At 44.9% G+C, this 17441-nt stretch overlaps 1 protein-coding gene across 1 annotated transcript; it reads left to right on the plus strand.

Annotated features, from left to right (window-relative positions):
• Positions 1-536: 536 nt before the first annotated feature.
• LOC134303622 (oxysterol-binding protein-related protein 6-like) lies at positions 537-16512 on the plus strand. Its single transcript, XM_062989080.1, has 20 exons — positions 537-647; positions 1393-1524; positions 1616-1669; positions 1757-1870; positions 3403-3712; positions 3802-3920; positions 5056-5130; positions 6491-6647; positions 6746-6879; positions 8049-8141; positions 9060-9219; positions 9324-9622; positions 11545-11682; positions 14032-14095; positions 14191-14269; positions 14383-14527; positions 14650-14797; positions 15058-15184; positions 15928-16050; positions 16404-16512. Exons 1-20 carry the CDS (start codon positions 537-539, stop codon positions 16510-16512), a joined length of 2691 nt encoding a protein of 896 aa, XP_062845150.1.
• The last annotated feature ends 929 nt before the right edge of the window (positions 16513-17441 follow it).

Below are 17441 nucleotides of genomic sequence, written 5' to 3' on the forward strand. Positions count from 1 at the left end.
CCGAGAACCTGACATCTACTTTATTTCCAAATTTAGTCATATCCAGTTCCCCATTTTAAATCCATTACAACTTACACAACCCTCAATCTGATCACACAAGCCTCCTCTGACATGTGCCAGTGTTGGGTTCCCATAGAGAGCCGTATGGCGTACAGAGAGACACACTAAGCTTCGTGTGACTTCCGCAGTTGTCTGGATCTCTCTCTCTGTGTGTGTGTGTGTGTGTGTGTGTGTGTGTGTGTGTGTGTGTGTGTGTGTGTGTGTGTGTGTGTGTGTGTGTGTGTGTGTGTGTGTGTGTGTGTGTGTGTGTGTGTGTGTGTGTGTGTGTGTGTGTGTGTGTGTGTGTGTGTGTGTGTGTGTGTGTGTGTGTGTGTGTGTGTGTGTGTGTGTGTGTGTGTGGGCTTTTATTCCTCTATTAATAATCTTCTCTCTCTCCTCTCCTGTTTCAGTGTGATATTTGTTGTGATGATCCAGGAGGCCTCAGTCACTGATTAATCCTGATTTTAGATCCTATAACGAGCTCCACGTTGACGGCGATGGAGCATCTGAGCATTAACCCGTCTCTGATGGACCGATCTCCATTGTCGGCGTTTAAACCCGGCCATTCCCGCAGTAACAGCACCGGCTCGTCACGCCACTCCAGACAGGTCAGTTCACCACGAACACGCCGGCGGTTCTGATCCGACTCCACCCGTCCTGATCTGATATCTAATATGATATCTAAGATCTAATATGATTGTGATTAATGTATTTTGGTTGCCTGGCTTTCATTCTCCCACAAGTTCCTTCCAATTTAGTCCTATCCAATTCCCTGATGGTATTTCACTCCTATTCCTGACCGAGGAGGTGTCGTGTGACTGACACACACACCCTTCGACACATGTGCAGCACTGACCGCTTTTTTTCACCTGCACTAGGAGGGTTCATACATTTTTTTTTCAATAATAATATTTTCTTTATTTATTTAATATATTTTCATTTATTTAATAATATTATTTTTATTTATTTAATATATTTTCATTAGTTTAATAACATTATTTAATTTATTAATTTAATTTATTTATTTAATATATTGTTATTGAATAATTATTTTATTTATTTAATATTTTCATTTATTTAATATTTTATTTATTTATTTAATAACTTAATTTATTTATTAATATTCATTTATTTTTTTAATATATTTTTATTTCATAACTTATTTATTTATTTAATAATATTATTGTATTTAATATATTTTCACTTATTTAATAATATTTTATTTATTTATTTAATATATTTTTCTTTATTTTATTATATTTTATTATAATTTTATTTATTCAAATTATTATTATTATAATTTATTGCAATTTATTATTAATTTATTCATTATAATTAAATTCTCTGATGCAGAATTCCAGGGACTGGGAGGTGATGTCGGATATCCAGCACAATCAGACCGCCCCCGACAGGAACAGCATCCCCGGAATATGTGAGGGATTCCTCATGAAGAAGAGGAAGTACCCGCTTCAGGGTTGGCACAAGGTGAGTTACCCACCGTCCTCGACATCACCGGTCAGTAAAATAAAACCGGACGTCCATAATCCTGTCTGACGTTCCTTCTTCTGCTCCTCAGAGGTACTTTGTGCTGGAGAAGGGGATCCTGAGATACGCCAAAACTCAGCAGGACGTGAGTCAGCAGTTCTGATCTTCTGTAGAGTTATTTCATTACAGTTTGTTTTAAAATTCTTGTTTGTTTGAACTTGGTGCTCGTTAGGTTAGACGAGGGAAGAGTCACGGCGTTCTGGACATCAGTCTGGCTGTGATGTCTGTCAACAAAAAATCCAGACGGATCGACCTGGACGCAGGAGATAACATCTACCACCTGAAGGTCAGAGAACGTTCTGATTCTATCATTCAGTAATTCTGTAATCGTTGCTGATCAGGATTCATCAGTTTGACTGCACCCAATATAAAGTACATGGAACAGTGGGTTCTTGCCAAGGTCTGAATGAAACCTGGAAGGTCTGTTCATGATGTGGTGAGAGGAACATGGTCTGGATGATCAGATGTAGTTCAAGAATTAAGAAAGAAAAACAGTGTTCACAGTCAGACAAGCTTTACAGCACCAAGCTCTTTAAGGTTGCATTGCATGGCCGCTCAGGTGGCGCAGCGGTAAAAAGAAACGCGCTGCAACCAGGGCTGGATTCTGAGAGCGTGGTATCGAATCCAGCCTTGCTTTACCGGTTCGAAGCCGAGTGGCTATATGAGCAACGATTAGCCGGTTGCTCATGTGGGGGGTGGGACAAAGAACCGGATGTGGGTCTCTCTCTGTCAGAATGCGATTGCGTTCTCTGCCGGCTGATTGGAGGCGCTTGCACAGAGATGGGAGAGGGTGCCCTTAGGGTGTGTCTCTCCGCATGCAACGCTAGGTGGCGCCAAACTCGTCAATGTGTGGGTGGCAAAGATGCATCTGGCTGCTGCTCGTGTTTCGGAGGGGATACGGGTTAGCTTCAATCACCTCCGTCAGGGCAGGGTTCGGCATAGACAGAGAGGAAGCACGATGCTAATTGAACAATTGGATGAAGGGGAGAAAAAGGAGTAAAAAAAAAAAAAAAAAAAGGTTGCATTGCATGGAGGGATGGAGGGGCAGAAGGACGCAGGTACAAGTGGACAGGGGCAGAAGGACGGGGGGCAGAATAACAGCAGGATGGATGGGGAGAGGGGCAGAAGGACGGGGGGCAGAATAACAGCAGGATGGATGGGGAGAGGGGCAGAAGGACAGTGGGGCAGAAGGACGCAGGTACAAGTGGACAGAGGGGCAGAAGGACAGGGGGCAGAATAACAGCAGGACGGAGGGGCAGAAGGACGCAGGTACAAGTGAAAGGAGGGGCAGAAAGACAGTGGGCAGCATGGCAGAAGGACAGAGGGGCAGAAGGACAGAGGGGCAGAAGGACAGAGGGGCAGAAGGACAGAGGGGCAGAAGGACAGAGGGGCAGAAGGACAGAGGGGCAGAAGGACAGAGGGGCAGAAGGACGCAGGTACAAGTGAACGGAGGGGCAGGAGGACAGGGCGCAGAAGGACAGGGGGCAGAATACCAGCAGGACGGAGGGGCAGAAGGACGCACCTACAGGTGGACAGAGAGGCAGAAGGACAGAGAGGCAGAAAAACAGGACATGTACCTGCTGCTGCCTTTCTTGGTGGTGTGAAGCTCGCTTGACTGTGGACACACTTGCCACATGTCTCAGCAGATGTTTCACCCTCCTGATTCTGTTCCTCTCAGCTCACATCTGACCACTGAGACTCGTTTCCTCTCAGCGTACACTAACAGTTCAGGGTTTTCCTCCTGACCTTGGCAGAGGCGACCACTGTTCCACGCAGTGTCCGCGGTTACAGGGACTGAACTGTTCTTTCTCTCTTCAGTCTAAAAGCCCGGAGATCTTTTTTATTTGGATGACCAAACTGACGGCGCATCGCATTTATAAGAAGAACGAGGCGGTGAACATCCACCACGGGGTCCTGCAGGCGCTCACGGAGGGGAACGACTCCGCCCTGCCCGCCATGGCCAGCCTGGCACAGAGGAACAAGAACCTGATGGAAGGGCTCCCACAGTACCAGAACTCCACCCAGCAGCCGGACGTGACGGGTTCTCCGTCTCCCGCCACGCCCCGGGTCAACGGTAAAGTCTCCGCTTGGCTGCAGCAAACCCAGCACGGCAACGCCTGCCAGCAAGGTCAGAACCCTGAGCTTCATTTATTACCCAGAATTCCCTGATCCTGAAGTGAGCGGCGGTTCTAACCAGGTGATTCGAACCCTGTGCAGAACTTTCCAGGTGTGAGCTGGACATCGCTGAGCTGGGCAGGTTGATCCAGAAGCTCCAGCTGTTGGAGGAGGATCTGCCCGTCACCGACCTCAACCTGGAGAAGAAGATCAGCATGCAGGTTCCTCATCACCTCTCACCCCTCATCTCGTCTCACCCCTCGTCTCACCCCTCGTCTCACCCCTCGTCTCACCCCTCATCTCTTCTCACCCCTCATCTCGTCTCACCCCTCGTCTCACCCCTCATCACCTCTCACCCCTCATCTCGTCTCACCCCTCGTCTCACCCCTCGTCTCACCCCTCGTCTCACCCCTCATCTCATCTCACCCCTCATCTCACGCCTCATGTTTACTGTTTTCGCTCAGATCAGGGTGTCGGCCGAAAGTATGTGAACGCCCCGTATTAGCAATACGTTCAGGTGATTTAGCCACGCCCGCTTCTGACAGGTGTAAGAAATCAATCATATAAAATAAAGACTTTTCCTGTTCCAGCATGAACGACCGTAGAGGAACTTCAGACCGCAACCTCTAATATAAAAGTCTATTCGACTGAATGAGCATCAATTCCCACAGGATCACTCCAAAGTCCTGTGGACGGCTGTCCTGTGTAGCTTTAATATCATCCTGTCTTCTGGGAAGCCTTTCTACAGAACTCTGGAGTGCGTCTGTGGGGATTTGTGCTCATTCAGTCAAGAGTCAGTGAGAGTTGGGTTAAGTGTTCACACTATATGTGCAAAAGTATGTGGACACCCGTCCATTAGCTTGTGGGATTCTATTACAAAACCCGCTGGCAGCTGCAACAGTCTCTGTTCTGAGAATGTAAAAGTCTTTTTGACTGAATGTGCGTCAATTCCCACAGGAACACTCCAAAATCCTGTGGATGGCATTCTCAGAGAAGTCCTATGGGAAGCCTTTCTACAGGATTCTGGAGTGTGTCTGTGGGGATTTGTGCTCATTCAGTCTATAATCTGTGAGTTGGGTTAAATGTTCACTGGGGCTCTGTGTAGAGCGACTGGAGCTTCCTTATACACAACTAGTCAAACCAGATCTTTATAGAATAGTGCTCGCTTTGTGCCAACAGTTTGGGGAAGTCCTCTTTCTCATCATTCATTCAGCACATCATTCACATTATATCATTTTATACCCGTTAGCAACTAAATTCATTGTTAGGAGGGGCGTCCACATATTTTTGGCTGTATAGTAAGTGTTTTAACGTAATTAAAACGTGACATTATTTATTCGTTTGTCTCTTTTACAGAATTTGGCTCTGCAGAAACCCAAGAGGAAACCTGGGAAACTGTGGGGACACAATCGTGCGATGTCTCACGGCATGGTAGGAAACGTACGTTTTATTTTCCTCTCTGTCCCAAATAATATCTACACACTGAGGACAAAAGTATCAGGATGCCCCTTCACTTCACTTCTAATTACGGAATATGTGTGTTTCAGCCATAACATTAAAACCACCTCCTTGTTTCTACACTCACTGCCCATTTTATCAGCTCCACTTACCATATAGAAGCACTTTGTACTTCTACAATTACTGACTGTTGTCCATCTGTTTCTCTGCATGCTTTGTTACCCCCTTTCATGCTGTTCTTCAATGGTCAGGACCCCCACAGGACCACCGCAGTGACACTGACATGGTGGTGGTGTGTTAGTGTGTGTTGTGCTGGTATGAGTGGATCAGACACAGCAGCGCTGCTGGAGTTTTTAAACACCTCACTGTCACTGCTGGACTGAGAATCGTCCACCAACCAAAAATATCCAGCCAACAGTGCCCCGTGGGCAGCGTCCTGTGACCACTGATGAAGGTCTAGAAGATGAGCGACTCAAACAGCAGCAATAGATGAGCGATCGTCTCTGACTTTACATCTACAAGGTGGACCGACTAGGTAGGAGTGTCTAATAGAGTGGACGGTGAGTGGACACGGTGTTTAAAAACTCCAGCAGCGCTGCTGTGTCTGATCCACTCATACCAGCACAACACACACTAACACACCACCACCATGTCAGTGTCACTGCAGTGCTGAGAATCATCCACCACCTAAATAATACCTGCTCTGTGGTGGTCCTGACCATTGAAGAACAGGGTGAAAGGGGGTAACAAAGCATGTAGAGAAACAGATGGACTACAGTCAGTAATTGTAGAACTACAAAGTGCTTCTATATGGTAAGTGGAGCTGATAAAATGGACAGTGAGTGTAGAAACAAGGAGGTGGTTTTAATGTTATGGCTGATCGTAAATCAGTGATATAAAGAAAGTATCATGCTCGGGTGTCCAAATCTCTATAAAGACGTGGTTTGACTACACAGAGCACCAGTCTCAGCCCAGCTTAACTTTTGGGATGAATTACACTCAGACTGTGAGCCAGGCGGGGCGGCACGGTGGCTAAGTGGGTAGCACTGTCGCCTCACAGCAAGAAGGTCCTGGGTTCGATCCCCAGGTTGGGCGGCCCGGGTCCTTTCTGTGTGGAGTTTGCATGTTCTCCCCGTGTCCGCGTGGGTTTACTCCGGGTGCTCCGGTTTCCTCCCACAGTCCAAAGACGTGCAAGTGAGGTGAACTGGAGATACAAAATTGTCCATGACTGTGTTTGATATAACCTTGTGAACTGATGAATCTTGTGTAATGAGTAACTACCGCTCCTACCTCTGATCGTTCGTGCTTATGTGTTGTTGGTTTTGGTCCTCAGCTGTCCGTGAACCATTTAGGCGTGTCCTCGTCCTACGGTCTGGGCGCGTCCCTGCAGTCCATTCCGGATTACGTTTACTCTCAGCTCTCCACGCCGGGCAGCACCACGCCCGAGGGGAAGAAGCTCCAGGAGAACATCCACGCCGTCTCTGAGAGAGGTACGTCCACCTTTTAAATACTTTGGGGAGAAACTTGCTATGAAAATACATTCCAGTAGGGATTTTCTCACGTGGTCTTTTTTTTCTGTTCCTGACAGTCCACGCGTCTCTGAAGCAGATCCACGAAGTGTTGGGTTTGGAGCGAGAGCGCCTCACGCAGGCCTGGAGCGGTCCGGACCTCCGCCAGTCCACCTCCGACCAGCTCGCCTCTCTCTGCACCACGATCTCCGAGGTAACACACTGATCTGATTTTATTTATTTAGTTTTAAATCATTCCAAGTCAGTAGTGACGGTTCCTTGATTATGAAACTCTCCAAGGTTTGCATTGCACTGTCCACAGTCGAGCAAGCTTCACGTCACTGAGCTTAGCGTCTGTGCTTGCCTTCAAAATCATCACCCTTAGGCGGGGTTGAAGAAGGTTCCTGATCACACCAGTGTGTTCGAAAACCGAGTCAGCTCTCTGCATAGACAGCATTCTTTCCCTGATTATGAAACACTCCAAGGTTTGCATTGCACTGTCCACAGTCGAGCAAGCTTTAAATCACTTAGCAGTTTAGCAGCTGTGTGCACGAAAATAAGCTCCTCTTTCAAAATCCTGATCACATAGACTTAAAATAAATAAATAAATAAAAGCTTCGTTCCTGCACTAAAACCTTCGACTGACGGTGTGATGCTTGCTTGACTGTAGACAGTATCGTCTTATTTCTTTTATTTCTTTATTTTTTTACATCCCCGCTTCTGTGGGCAGAGGAGCCACCACCTATACGCAGAACTTTTGTTCACTAGAACATTTCCAAAAATACCTGAACTCTTTGAGACTGCCATGACGTTCACTATACAGCCAAAAGTATGTGGACGCCTGATCATGAGCTTGTCGGACGTCCTGTTTTAATAAATCAGCAGTATTACAATCACCTCCCCCTCTCCTCTCTCCTCTCTCCTCTGTCGTATCTGGATCTGCCCATTTGCTTTTACAAAGCGTTCATGAGGCCAGGCACTGTTTTTTAAGGCCTCGCTCCAGGTCAGCATTCCAGTTCATCCCTAAGATACTGGCTGATGGTCAGGGCTCTCTGCATCATTCTCTTAAGGACCTGGCTCTGTACACACTCGTACTGGAGCAGGGAATGTTCGTAGAACTGGTTTGAGCCTCCTGTTCGTGATGAGTGACGCAGTAAAAAGTTTGTGACCCCCTGCTGTAGGGTGAATGCTGCGAATGTTGCGTGTTTTTTCCAAACCGGTTGAAAGTGAAAGCAGATCTGCGAGATGTTCCGGTTGTGGGCGCGGTCAGAAGATTCCGGCTGGTTTAAATAGCAGTGATGCCACAGGTTTGAGTCATAAAGGTGAGCGCTGCGCCGTCTGAATATTTCTGATGGTTCTGTCTCTCTCTCTCTCTCTCTGTAGCTGGAGCTGAAGTCTCGTCTGACGAAGGTTCACTCGCTGTCTCTGTCCTCCGACTCGAGCGAGGAGTCCTTCCGCACCGTACGCCAGGATCAGGTGAGTTCAGGTGCCCTTCACATCACAGTAATCATGTTATAATAGAATAAGTGTGATTTATTAAACAGGTGATTGACTGTGTTTTACCATATGACCAAAAGTATGTGGACACCTGACCATGAGCTTGTCTGACATCTCGTTCCAAATCATTAATATCATCCAGTCTTCTGGACAGCCTTACTACAAGAGTTTGGAGTGTGTCTGTGGGAATTTGTGCACATTTAATCAATGAGATTTGAGTCATTAAGGTCAGGTAATGATGTTGGAAGAGAAAAGTAGACCTGGCTCTCACAGTCTGAGTGTAATTCATCCCAAAAGTGTTCTTGTAGTGCTCTGTGTAGTCAAACCACATCTTTATAGAGCTCGTTTGTGCTCGGGGGTGTAAGGGGACTTCCCTAAACTGCTGCCATTGTGCAGTTTTATACACCTGTTAACCATTCCATAATTAGGAGGAGTGTCCACATACTTTTGACCATAGTGTCCTTGTTGGACCTCCTGTTCCAAAATCTTGGGTGTTAATTTGGAGTTCCGTACTCGCACTTTGCTTTAAAGCTTTATGCACGATTTTGGAGTGTGTCTGTGAGGATTTGTGCCCATTCAGTCCAAACAGAATTAGTGAGCCCGGGCTCTAATGTAGATAGTGGTGATGTAGAACACGACTTCAAAAATATACACTCGACCTTCTTCCGATGCTCTCATGTCCGGTTCTGACGGTGGACAGGAGATGCATGGGCACTCTGACCGTCAGGTTGGACGCTCTGTGTGTTGTGCCACATTCGCCTCGTCAGTACCAGACCCCACACACAGCCTTCATGTCGTCTGCCGTCAGTCTCGTCCGTCCGAACCTGCGATGCTTCTTTAATCTTTACGTTTGGTTTATTTTAGTGACAAGCTTGTTTTGATCTTTCTGTCCCTCAGGCATCCGTTCGCAGCCGGCTCTCCGTCGCCGAGTCCACAACCGAATATTTCGACGCTAACGAAATGCTCGAGGACGAAACCTTATCCGAAAACGAGGCTTCAGACGAGTCGGGCCTGAGCGATGTCACCACCAGTAACTCTGAACCCGAGGAGGGACAAGGTACCAAATTCCTTCCTCTAATAAAGATCTGAAATATTTTTTGGGTATTTTTGTACCTTTACGTTTATTCTGCTGCTCCTGTGTTTCCTCTGTCTGCGGTGTAGCGGCGGTGGCGAATATCGGCAGGAAGTACCGCGTGAGTGTATCCTGCGCCCCCGACGTTCCCTCCAGCGTCCCTAAAGAGACGGGGCGGCGCACGGTCCTGCCGGCGCCCTCTGCTGACAACAGCCACATCGGAATCCTCACCATCCTGTATAACAACATAGGGAAGGACCTGTCGCGCGTCTCCATGCCCGTCGCTCTCAACGAGCCGGTCAACTTCCTGCAGCGGGTCAGCGAGGAGCTGGAGTACTCCGAACTGCTGGACATCGCCAACCACACCGACGACCCCTACCAGAGGATGGTACGTTCCCAATGATGGATGGGTTTGATATTTGATTTTATTTAATATGCAAGTGGCAGTGGTTAAAGCATTGGTCTACTAATCAAAAGTTGCCACTGTTGGGCCCCTGAGCAAGGCCCTTAACCCTCAATTGCTGTAATTGCTCATAATTGAAAGCTGCTTTGGATACAGGAGTATCCTCTTTTAGAGGAGTAAATGACTCCTCTAAATGAATCTGTAAGATTTGTGTTTTTAAGCTATTTTATTCTAAATTATTCTATAGAATTCTACACAATTGAATACAAATTACTTTAATTCAGTAGATTCACTTTAAAAATTGATTTAATTCCATAGCAGTGTTTGTTTGCACATGATTCAGTGGGGTTCGATTAAAACGACTCGCATTTGATTCCTTTTGATTCGCTATGATTCAATAAGATTCGGATCAGAAGTCGTTCGGTTCAAATGATTCGGTTTGTGATTCGATACGGTTTTATTTTTGGATTTATTAGAGTTTGTAATATGCTTCTGTAAGATTCCTTGTGATATGATTCCTTATTCATTTGGGGTTTTATTTGATTTAAATTTGTGTGATTTTATTAGACATTTCATGGGCGAGTCACTCGTTAAGATTCGGATTGATTCAGTTTTATGATTCAGTTCGATTTCATCTAATACAAATCCATTATTTAGTTGTTGTTTTTAATGTGATTATTTCTATCTGATTTATTAGGATTTGTGAGTATAAACAATTCGACCTGAACCAAAAAACACCAACAACATGAACTGCTTCAGAGCTTTAGTAGAGAATTAGAATCTAATTTAAATGGAAAGTTTATTATAATAAATTCAGGTCCTGTTTACCTCAGTAATGATTATTATTTCAGGTGAACCATCATTACCGACTCACGATGAGATTAAAAATATCTGATGATCATAAGGAAGTGCATTCCTCACGTCCTCCTGTAGCAGCTCAGCTACTTTTAGTTCCTCATGCGTGTTAAACACAAAAAAATAACACGACTACATTTCTTGTGGCTCAAAAATGTACAGACATCACCACGGCTGATTTGTTTCCTTCTCCAAACTCAGCTGATTGTTCTGATCACATGACCAAACACGTGAAACTCGCTTGACTGTGTACAGTCATCCCTGTTCCAGCAGCTTTTGATTCACGTAGATGTTTTTTCTGGTTCGGCGCACGGTGACGGTTCAGGATTTTGTTTCTGACCTTGGTAGAGCGACCACTGTTCCGTTCACTGACCTGGTCAGGAGTCACACGTGTTCCCAGATTTGAATAAGATTCTGTAAGATTCCTTGTGATACATCCACACCATTTAATCAGAATCTTTATTGTTTGCCAAGTACCAGATGTACAAGGAATTTCTCTTGGCACAGGTGTCAACATACATACATAAAATAATAAAATAGAAATAATACAAACGAATACTATATATAAGCATAGAATAAAATAAAGAAATGTGGCAGTGACATGAACAGCAACAGGCACTGTGCAGTGGAGATGTAAAGTATGGTACACTGACAGACCTAAGTATAAAATAGAAATTGTATATTATATATATATATAGACATAGAATAAAAATTATAATATAGCAGCAACGTGAAACGACATCAAATGTACAATGAATGTGTGCAGTCCGTCCACTGACAGACCAAGTAATTTAAAGAAAATTGTGCAATAAAGATTATTTACAGTAAATAAGGTGCGTATGTGCATTTACTGCGAGGGAAATGTGGGAGGGATGTGTGAGTAGTCGTTGTTAAGTATGCTGATGGCCTGGGGAAAGAAGCTGTAAAGGTGGCGGAAGAAGGTGGTGGAAGATTCATTAAGTGAATCGTTCGAGTTGCCGTCCGTATATTTTTGACACAGTAAACCCCTGATGTTGTTTAGGTTCTGTGCTGACTGTACGGTTTGTTTTCAGGTGTACATGGCCGTGTTCTCCATCTCTGGTTACGCCTGGGCTTCATGGAGGAACCGTTATAAACCGTTTAACCCGGTGCTGGGAGAGACGTACGAGAGCATCAGGGAGGATCGCGGCTTCCGCTACGTAGCCGAGCAGGTACTGAACTGAGTGCGCTTCAGTAATCAGGGTTCTGAACTGTTGTTCCTGCTGCACTATTCAGGACGTTTAGCTATTTTGTAGATCAATGCTGTTTCCCTGTAATTTGGGGCAGGGGTAGCTCAATTATGGTACTGTACTAGTAATCAGAAGGTTGCTGGTTCAAGCCCCACCACCAATTTGCCACTGTCGGACTTCTGCGCAAGGCCTTAATTTCAATTGCATGAATTGTATTTAGTGATAATTGTACATTGCTTTAAATGAAGGCGTCTGCTAAATACCGCATATGTACAGTGAAGCCCGAAATTATTCATACCCCTGGCAAATTTTGACTTAAAGTTACTTTTATTCAACCAGCAATTTTTTTTTTGGACCGGAAATGACACAGGCGTCTCCCAGAAGATAATAAGACGATGTACAAGAGGCATCATTATGGAAAAAAATATTTCTCAGCTTTTATTTACATTTGAACAAAAAGTGGCATGTCCAAAATTATTCATACCCTTCTCAATAATTAATAGAAAAGCCTTTATTGGCTATTACAGCAATCAAACGCTTCCTATAATTGCTGACCAGCTTTTTGCATGTCTCCACTGGTATTTTTGCCCATTCATCTTTAGCGATGAGCTCCAACTCTTTCAGGTTGGAGGGTCTCCTTGCCATCACCCTGATCTTTAGCTCCCTCCACAGATTCTCAATTGGATTCAAGTCAGGACTCTGGCTGGGCCACTGCAAAATGTTAATGTTTTTGTCCGCTAACCATTTCTTCACCACTTTTGCTGTGTGTTTTGGGTCGTTGTCGTGCTGAAATGTCCACTGGTGCCCAAGGCCAAGTTTCTCTGCAGACTGCCTGATGTTGTTGTTGAGAATCTTGATGTATTGATCTTTTTTCATGATGCCGTTTACTGTGATTAGGTTCCCTGGTCCATTGGCTGAAAAACACCCCCAAATCATTAGGTTCCCACCACCATGTTTGACAGTGGGGATGGTGTTCTTAGGGTTGAAGGCTTCTCCTTTTTTACGCCAAATGAAGGATACATCATTGTGGCCAAACAATTCAATTTTTGTTTCATCTGACCATAAAACAGAAGACCAGAAGTCTTCTTCTTTGTCCAGATGAGCATTTGCAAAGGCCAAGCGAGCTTTTGTGTGCCTTTTCTGGAGAAGTGGCGTCCTCCTTGGTCTGCGTCCGTGGAACCCAGCAGTGTGCAGTGTCCGTTGGACTGTCTGCCTTGAGACGTTGCCACCAGCAGAGCCCAGATTCACCAGGATGGCCTTGGTGGTGATCCTTGGATTCTTTTTCACCTCTCTCACTATCCTCCTGGCCAGCACAGGTGTCACTTTTGGCTTCCGACCACGTCCTCTGAGATTTTCCACAGTGCGGAATGTCTTGTATTTTTTAATAATACTTTGCACTGTAGCCACTGGAACTTGAAAACATTTAGATATGGCCTTATAGCCCTTTCCTGACTTGTGAGCTGCCACAATGCACAGCCGCAGGTCCTTAGTGAGCTCCTTTGTCTTAGCCATGACTGTCCACAAACCAACTGCAGAGAGTTGCTGTTTTTCACCTGTTGAGTTGATTAAAACAGCTGTTCCCAATGAATCAGGGTAATTAGGATGCTTTAGAACAGCTTGGACTATTTGGAATGGTATAGAACTTTGGATTTTCCCATAGACTGTGACAGTTTGCAAAGGGTATGAATAATTTTGGACATGCCACTTTTTGTTCAAATGTAAATAAAAGCTGGGAAATATTTTTTTCCATAATGATGCCTCTTGTACATCGTCTTATTATCTTCTGGAAGACACCTGTGTCATTTCTGGTCAAAAAAAAAATTGCTGGTTGAATAAAAGTAACTAAGTCAAAATTTGCCAGGGGTATGAATAATTTCGGGCTTCACTGTACATATAATTTTTCTATAAACTGGAATCATTCCGGCTGAATTGCAATGCATTGTGGGATACCAACAAAAAATTTGGCGTGTTTGCTGCTTTCTCTGCGATGTGCGATCTCTGGGACTGTTCAGGACAACTGTACGAGTCAAACGGGGCTTAGAGCCGTATCGCGTATGGAGAGCCACACTGTGCAAACTAGATACTGGCAGGTGATAAGTGGCGCAGATTAGACATGTGTCGGTGATCATGTGATCAGGCTCTCCTCAATCATATTAAGGGTTTTGTAAGCGGCAGTGGATTCACGGTCTGGGATTAGATATGACTAAGTTAGGAGATAAAGGGGGAAATCCAGAATTTTAATCCAGACCAGTGTTTTGTACTGCAGTCTACAAATTGCTGATTGTTTATGTAATAACAATAAATTATTTTAACTTTATTATTATTTTGTAGGTCTGTCATCACCCGCCCATCTCCGCATGCCACGCAGAGTCAGAGAACTTCACCTTCTGGCAAGGTATCAGGTCTCACCGGTGCATTACCACGTTCAGAATTTATCTGTATTTTTGTAATAGAGGTACAGAACCGACGTGTTGGCGTCTCTCTCCACAGATCAGAGATGGAAGAACAAATTCTGGGGGAAGTCGGTGGAGATCATCTCGACGGGAATGGTGAACGTCTCTCTGCCCAGGTGAGGGATTCCACCGAGATTTAGGATGTTACTCGAGGTCACCTGAAGCGTATGAGTGTGGGTATATGTGTGTGTATGGGTTCTAATCCCGGGTTCCTCTGTGCACGTTACAGATACGGAGATCATTACGAGTGGAACAAGGCGGTGACGTGCATCCATAACGTCTTCAGCCAGCAGCGGTGGCTGGAACACTACGGAGACGTGGTGATCCGAAACCTGAAGAGCGACGTCTGTACCTGCAAAATGACCTTCGTTCAGGTGTGTGAGGCTTCGGCACTGTAACCATAGCAACAATAATAATAAGAATTCTTTAAAACTGAAATGATTATTAAAATAATTAGTAATAATTAACAGTACATTATTTCTCCGGTGCTCCACAGTCCCGGTACGGTGCTGGAGAGAATAAGAATGAGATTCAGGGCGTGGTTCTGGATCAGGCGGGTAACGTGGTGCATCGTTTCGGCGGCTCGTGGCACGAGGGCATCTTCTGCGACACGCTACCAGACCCACAATGCATCTGGAAGCCAAGTAAGTATCAACCACTGTTCGCTTTGGGTTTCATCACACAGTGAGACAGTATAGCCCGGCTGGTGGGCGTGTCTGTCCATGATTAAATGTCTGGTGAAGATGTGTGCCGCAGCAGCTGTATTATAGAACTGAGCTGCCACTAGAGGGCGCAACACATGTAGCTATAAATATACGACGGGGTTTTGTGGGGTTATGTGATAATCAGATCTATGAATCTTCAGCGTTAATCCTGACGTGTTCTGATGCTTTCTGCTCCTCAGACCCCCAGCCAGAGGATTATTTCGAGTATTATGGATTCTCTCAGTACGCCCGAGAGCTGAACGAGCTGACTCCTGAGCTGCAGGCTGTACTGCCCCCTACAGACTCCCGCTTCCGCCCGGACCAGAGGTTTGTACCCGCCTGATCTCTTCAGAAATGTTTACATACTTTAATCCTTGTTCAGATTTAATTGCTTACACCTGGTGACTTCTCTGTGCCCATACAAATGAGGGAGTTTGACTGCACCCATTATAAATGACATGGAACAGTGGTCTCTCGTTAAGCTTTGAAAGAAAACTCCAAACTGTCACTGTATGCTGGTGAAAAAATCATCTGGATGGTTAGATGTGTTCCAAGAATCGCTAAAGAACAGCTCTGACTGTGGACATGTAAAGCTTACTTGACTGTGGACAGTGTGGGGACACCCTTCGCAACCACCTGAAATAATATCGATCACTTAGGAACCTCCTAATGACCATCAAAGCTACCCTAGCAATGACATTTTACAACATAGCAACCTCTTGGCAACCTTTTGGAATGTGCAATACCCTCATAACCTCCTGGAATACCATAGCAACCACCTAGCAACCCTGTGGAATAATGTGTAAACTGCTTCACAATACTCTCACAATCCAAAGCTACCCTAGCAATGACTTGTTACAACATAGAAACCACCTAGCAACCTATTAAAATAATGTGCAATATCCTCACAACCACCTGGAATACCATAGTGTCCACCTTGAACCATGCCAACCACTTGGGGGTGGGGGGGGGGGGGGTTCCATTTTGATAAAGGTCAAAAGTATATAGATGTTATTAAAAATGAATTTTTAGGAACAGAAAATGTAAAACACTAGTTTTCTCTTTTTCAGACTCCTTGAGGAAGGTAAGGTGGCTGAAGCTGATAGGATCAAGGATCAGGTGGAGGAGAAGCAGAGGGAACGGAGGAAGGACCTGGCTAAAAGGGGAGAGGAACACATCCCACGGTTCTTCAGGTGAGAGACGAGTAAAGAACATGTTCTGCAAACTCCTCGGTCACTCCCCCTACAGCTGATGACTTCTCTGTGCCCTTAAAAAAAGTACATGGAACAGTGGTCTGTTGGAAAGAAAGCCCAAATCATCACCTTATGCCTGAAGGAAATGTTCTGGTTTGCTGTTTGTTGCTGCTTCTGGGATCAGTTAGAAATAAACAGGGCTGCTGCAGTCACTGTCCACAGTCGAGCAAGCTTTGCAAGCCTGACCTCTTTAGGATTTGAACTTTCAAATGGAACCTCTGGTGCATCTGAGTTATTTTCCAAACATCTAAAGATTAATTTTTCTTCATGTTCTTCTGTTTTTGTTCTGATAGGAGATCGGTGGACGCCGCTGGACATGAAGTTTGGCTCAGTAATGGAAAGTACTGGAGGATCAGAGAGAATCCCGGATTTGCAAGGACGGAAAATCTGAGCTTGTGGTGAAAATCTGCGGCCGTGACGGTTTTACTGAACTTGTGCAATAATATAAAGTTTCCTAATATATTTTATATGACGATTTAATCCTGTGTAAAGAAGCTTATAGACGTTTTAATAGATTTCTGTGCGTTTAATGGGACTCTGAGGAGGGTGTGGATGTTTTATACGAGGCACCACGATGAACCACTCATACGGGCGACTGTGGTGACGGTGGTGAGGAGCAGCGGAGGATGAGGCCGATTCTGATGGGAATCGTACAGATGATGCTCCTGCTCACGGCCTAGGATTTATAACCTGCGTATAAACGTTCTTTACAATATTTTAGTCGTTTTATTAGAAGAATTTTATTGAAGAGTCGATGCGCACACAGTCCTGGACTGTCTGAGAACAGGGAGAGGGTTTCTTTTGGTTTGAATGTTTTTGGGTGTTCACACTAAGGTCCTGTAAGTCACATATTCCTCATTTCTGTGTTTAACGTGTTTCTGAATCACAGTATAACCCTGTCCTTGACCCTCAGCGAATCGTCAGAATTCTGACGTAGAGCGAGGTGTGTGTGTTTGTGTGTGTGTGTTTGTGTGTTTGTGTGTGTGTGTTTGTGTGTGTGTGTGTGCTCAGTTCTGCACTATGCTGGTTGAAATCATGAAGATGTGTGTGTGTGTTGACGTTTCAGCCATGTGTGCTTGAGAAAAAGAGAATCGTGTGTTTTATGAAAAATGTAAAGCGACTCGTTCAGACTGTCTGATTGTATAAAATTCCTTTTGTATTATACGGATTTAAATGATTAAAAATGAAGCAAAAAGAATTTTGCTTCGACTCTTCGAAGGCTTTAGCAGATCCGGACGTGTTCATGGATTTAATGACCGCGCAGGCACCCGAGCTTCTGTTTTAAAGCTTAGAATCTGTTAACTGTCTTTTTTTTTATTACTGTTACTTTA

This window comes from Trichomycterus rosablanca, chromosome 2 (genome assembly GCF_030014385.1).
Source record: "Trichomycterus rosablanca isolate fTriRos1 chromosome 2, fTriRos1.hap1, whole genome shotgun sequence".
Classification (NCBI taxonomy): domain Eukaryota; kingdom Metazoa; phylum Chordata; class Actinopteri; order Siluriformes; family Trichomycteridae; genus Trichomycterus; species Trichomycterus rosablanca.

Bases quoted from the DNA above. Each gene is read 5' to 3' on its own strand.
- LOC134303622 (XM_062989080.1), top strand. From the start codon at position 537: ATGGAGCATCTGAGCATTAACCCGTCTCTGATGGACCGATCTCCATTG. The intron at 5,131-6,490 runs GTAGGAAACGTA...TTTGGTCCTCAG, and splicing joins GTGCGATGTCTCACGGCATG to CTGTCCGTGAACCATTTAGG. The intron at 6,880-8,048 runs GTAACACACTGA...CTCTCTCTGTAG, and splicing joins TCTGCACCACGATCTCCGAG to CTGGAGCTGAAGTCTCGTCT.